Genomic DNA, 5,000 nt, shown 5'->3' with positions numbered 1-5,000 from the left:
GCTCGTCGAACTCCATAACCTGAGGCGGGTGGAGGAGGGGGAGGGGAGGGGAGGGGGTCAGTTAGGTTGGAATTGTATTTTTTGGAATCGGTGGAAAAAATGTGTTCGGAATTTGTGGCAGTTGATGAAAAAAAGTGTATTGGAACTATTATAACTAATTAAAAGATGTGGACTGGAATTTGATAGGGAATTAATAGTGATTAATGAATTAGAATCTTTTAATCTACTTTTATGCCTAATTCTATTTCTTTACGCTAGTTAATAGGTAGATTATTATTCTCTTTGTGAATTGAAATATCGACTCTGATGAACTAAATCAAAGATTTATTTTCTTTACAAGTAAACTAAATTGGAAGTGATATTTTCTTTTTGGAACCCACCTTTTTAAAACAAATACAACTGAATTGGAAATGTTCTTTTACGAATGATTTGAACGAAATTGGAATTAAGTTTGCATTATGAATCAGAAATTAATTGTCAACAAAAATAATTGACCTCTGATTGTTATAATAATGGTGAAACGGAATGTGATTATGAAAAAAAAGCGTAAACCCATTTATACAACTCACCTTTTTCCCTCTCCAATTTCAAACCAACTCACCTCCATGCCCTCGAAGACAGTTTTAATAATTGGGTTCTCATTGAGTTTGAACCACTCCCAGCCGGCGCCGTAACTAGGCTCGTATCCCCACGTCCATCCGGGTTCTTCTATGAGTTGCGAGAACGAGTCGATGGCGGGCGATGCACTTGGGACTGAGAGATGGGCGATGAGGGAGCCCCTGTACACCACCGTGATCAGTGTGCAGTACAACCACCACCAACCGATGAACATCTGTGAGGGAGGAAGGGGATACGGGTGTAAGTGGTTTATGCGGATGATGGAGGATAGTAAATGAAGAGAAAAGATATGGAGATTTCTTTTTCTTTTTTTTAATTTCTTTTTTACTTTTTTATGAGTGAGTTTCGTAAGGTTGCTGAATAAAGTTCAGGTCGAAAATCAGAAAAAGTATAATCTCACCCAAAATAAGTAAACGCATAAATATATATAGCAAAAGAGAATATGCAAATGATGAGCTCAATTAGCTGTAGAAATGAACAATAAAATAAATCCATAAATAATATATCTGGCAAGAGAAACCCAAGAGAACTATTTTAACGAAGACAAAACAAATTATAAAAGATAAAAGAAAATCAACAAAATACATTCATTGATATATAAAAAAAATGAAGCAAACTGATATAAAAGCAGATTCATAAAACGTGAAGCAAATTGATTTAAAAATTTAGAAAATTGATCATAATATGAGGCAAAATTATTTTAAAATCTAAAAAGTTAAGCGAATTAAAAAAATAAAGCAAATAAAAAAAATTAATCAAATTAAAAAATGAAGCAAATTAAAAAAAATAAGGAAATTAAAAAAAAGCAAATTAAAAAAAAACAAAAAAGAAGAGAAAAGAAGCAGATTCTTCAACACAGAAGCGACTCACTTCCCCCGAGATGTTGGTGGGGATGTGCGGGGGAGGCTCCTCGAACAGGATGCTCCAGGTGTACAGGATGGAGGTGGAGAGCGACAGCCCGGAGTTGCCCGAGAACGACGCCCACGACCTCTGAAGTATCCACAGGATCACGCCCGCAGACACGCTCGAGATGAAGACTGCTACCCAGACCTCGCCTGCGGGAGAATAGGGGTGTTTTTTTTAATTATTTTGTTTTTTTTTCTTGCTCTTTTTTTGGAGATAGATGGTATTTCGTATATTCATACACACGCTTACACACACACATACACAAACGCTCACACACACACACATTGCATAGACAACACACACAAACGCTCAGACACACACACACACAGGCAAAAAAAAAAAAAAAAAAAAAAAAAAAAAAAAACACACACACACAAACACACACACACACACTCACACAAGCAACACACACACATTCACGTGTAAAACTACTCTATGAAGCCCAAAGCGCCCAGCCCGCGATACCCGACATCGGCCTGATGAGAGCGAGGTACTGAGGAAGAGGCCGCGGCTTGGACATGATCATGACGATGGGCTCCGAGAGATAGATCCTCGTGTAGTCCACCACCTGACGGCGGCCCCACATCCACGAGAGCACCATGGAGAAGTCGGCCTTGTGGTGCTGGAGGGTCCCCACCACGCCCGTCCAGTTCCCCGTGGGCGTCGAGGTGCCCCACTGGTTGTCCCACGGAACCCGCATCTCGTACCTGCGGCGAACAGGAGCAAGGAAGGCCTATTGAGTGGTGTTTCTACTTCTGTATGGATATCTGTCTATTTATCTATGCACATACATAAAACTCACACACACACACTCACACAGGCACACACAACATACACACACACACACACACACACACAGCACACACACACAGCACACACACACACACACAACACACACACACAAATCACACACCGGATGAAACAAATCCGTATAAACCAAGAGTATCAGAGAAACCAAAGGCAAACGATGACGACATGCGACCGACGTGAAATTGAGAGTCGAGGCGAAGGATTCGAGCATCCGGACGTCGACGGAATCCTTCGGAGTCACTGTCGAGGTCGCTTCGTCGCTGTCCCGCTTGAAGTCCATAATGGGGAACCAGTCCAGCGTCACGATCTTGAACTGGTGGCCCATCATGTCGCGAAACTGGTCTGGAAGATCGCGGAAGGTCTGGAGGTTGTCTTGTACTTACTTACTACTTAGAAAGAGTTGGGATATGTATCTTTAAATGCAGTGCATAGCGGAAAGAGAGAAAGAGAGAGAGAGAGAGCGAGAGAGCGAGAGAGCGAGAGAGCGAGAGAGCGAGAGAGCGAGAGAGAGAGAGAGAGAGAGAGAGAGAGAGAGAGAGAGACAGACAGACAGACAGAAAAAGAGAGACAGAGACAGAGAGAGACGCAGAGAGACAGACAGACAGAAAGGGAGACAGATAGACAGAGAGAGAGAGAAAGAGAGATTAAGAAAGTGGCAGAAAAAAAGAAAAGCAAACACGGAAATGTGGTTCGCTTACCCGGAAAAAGTTCTTCCTTCTTAAGGAAACCGCCGTCCTTGCTCCATTCATCAAGCAGAGTCACGCCCACTTCCCCCCCGTTGCAAAACAAACACCGCAGGTAGCACTTCACCAAGCGACTCTTCACCCGTATCCGTCCCCCATTTCCTTCTCCTTCTCTCTCTACTCCTCTTCCTTCCACTCTCCCTTCTTCCTCTTCTCTCTCCTCGCGAGCCATCAACCCTCTTACTTTCCCCCCGACCTCGCCGTGTCCTCCTCCTCCTCCTACTCCTTCGTCGTGGGTCGTTGCTCCTTCATCCAGGGCGAGGAACAGGGCGTGGACGGTGTTGCGAAGGGCGTCGTCTTTGAGGGTGTCCTGGACCTGTCCGTTGGAGCCGACGAAGAGGACGCGCGTGTAAGGCCACAGGAAGAGGTTCAAGTCTTCGAGGAGGCTGTGGGGGAAGCAGAGGTCCTTGAGTCTGGTGGTTTGTGGATACGGCTACAGTGGTAATTCATAGAGGTAATTCATACAGATAATATAGGTAATTCATATAGATAAGATAATAATATAGGTAATTCATATAGATAATAAGGTAGTAATAGATAATTCATATAGATGATAAGCTGATAATATAGGTAATTCACGTGTGATAGAAAATATAATATTAACAGATACTCGTATTGTATTTTTCACTATCAACAAATATTATCATGGTACTTTTGTGGACATTATAAGATATCATTATTACATGTATATTAGTTTCGAATTTATGTGGATAGTGTTATGATTCTTGGATATTATTAAGAGACAAATAAATTCACTTTCTCGAAAGAAAGAATTCGCTCTTTGGGATGGATATAAGAGCCGAATTACCATAGAGTGAAGAAATGCCACACGAACGCAAAACGCCGCTGAAAAATCGAAGAAATAAAACCGAGATCATATTTAAAGGATACAGACAAGAAATTCCTTGATCTCCACGACTAAACCTACTTCAGTGGCTGCGAGACGTCGGAACCAGCGCCCAAGACCACGATGAACACCCGACAGGCAAACTTGTCGTCGCCGGCCTTGAGTTCGGTCAGGAGGTCCGAGTTCTTCCCGACCCTGGCTGTGCGGAGGTCCAGGACGACGCCGGCCTCGTAGTTGTTCAGGAGCGACCTGGTGAGGGAAGGTCTCTTAGGTGCTGGGATGTTACATGGGGAAACGTTTACCTTTTGTTGATTGATATGGGTGATTTTTTTTCTCTCTATATCGGTTCTTTTTTCTCTCTCTCACATTGTCTCACTATTCTCTCTCTTTCCCCTCTCTCTATCTCTCGCTCTTTCTCTCTCTCTCTTTCTCTCTCCTCTCCTCTCCTCTATCTCTCTTTCTCTCTCCTCTCCTCTCCTCTCCTCTCTCTCTCTCTCTCTCTCTCTCTCTCTCTCTCTCTCTCTCTCTCTCTCTCTCTCTCTCTCTCTCTCTCTCTCTCTCTCTCTCTCTCTCTCTCTCTCTCTCTCTCTCTCTCTCTCTCTCTCTCTCTCTCTCTCTCTCTCTCTCTCTCTCTCTCTCTCTCTCTCTCTCTCTCTCTCGCCCCATGACTTTACACATTTCAACAAAAAAACGGACCTGAACACGGACGTAAACACTGGGTTCTCGTCATCAGTCGTGACAAACACCAGGTAGCAACCCGCCAGGTGTTCTTCCACGATCTGAGTTACAAGCACATCAACATCCTGGAAATCTGCGTCCCTGTGCCGATCAGCTGACGTGGACTGACTCCTCACAGCTGATGGAATGCACACCAAAACACCCACGATGCAGAGGGACTCCAGTGCGCATCGCCACATCTCTTTCTCTGGAACCGGTTCGTTTTTGTTATTTCCAGAAAGGAGGGAGAAGTGTATGGATAGATGCATTATCGAGAGATTGAAATTATTCTTACTTTGTAAAACTGACAGAAAATGGTAAAAATTATGGCAGTAATGTTTTGATATTCGCAATTAAAA

At 43.4% G+C, this 5,000-nt stretch overlaps 1 protein-coding gene across 2 annotated transcripts in view; it reads right to left on the bottom strand.

The window, feature by feature from the left end:
* Window positions 1-5,000, bottom strand: part of LOC113813422 (glutamate receptor 1) — a 7,548-nt gene that overhangs the window by 2,181 nt on the left and 367 nt on the right. For both annotated transcript variants that reach the window (XM_070143001.1, XM_070143002.1), the window contains exons 2-9: window positions 4,621-4,849; window positions 4,006-4,173; window positions 3,033-3,463; window positions 2,511-2,676; window positions 1,990-2,231; window positions 1,489-1,673; window positions 602-832; window positions 1-19 (exon numbers count right to left, since the gene is read on the bottom strand). The exon at window positions 1-19 is cut by the window's left edge and continues 160 nt beyond it. In XM_070143001.1, coding sequence (XP_069999102.1) covers window positions 1-19; window positions 602-832; window positions 1,489-1,673; window positions 1,990-2,231; window positions 2,511-2,676; window positions 3,033-3,463; window positions 4,006-4,173; window positions 4,621-4,841 — 1,663 coding nt within the window. In that variant the 5' untranslated portion in view covers window positions 4,842-4,849. The remainder of the gene's footprint in view (window positions 20-601; window positions 833-1,488; window positions 1,674-1,989; window positions 2,232-2,510; window positions 2,677-3,032; window positions 3,464-4,005; window positions 4,174-4,620; window positions 4,850-5,000) is intronic.

The sequence above is a fragment of the Penaeus vannamei genome, chromosome 30 (genome assembly GCF_042767895.1).
Source record: "Penaeus vannamei isolate JL-2024 chromosome 30, ASM4276789v1, whole genome shotgun sequence".
Lineage (NCBI taxonomy): Eukaryota > Metazoa > Arthropoda > Malacostraca > Decapoda > Penaeidae > Penaeus > Penaeus vannamei.
The sequence above is the reverse complement of the archived record's forward strand: the minus strand, read 5'-3'. Positions and strand labels throughout refer to the sequence as shown.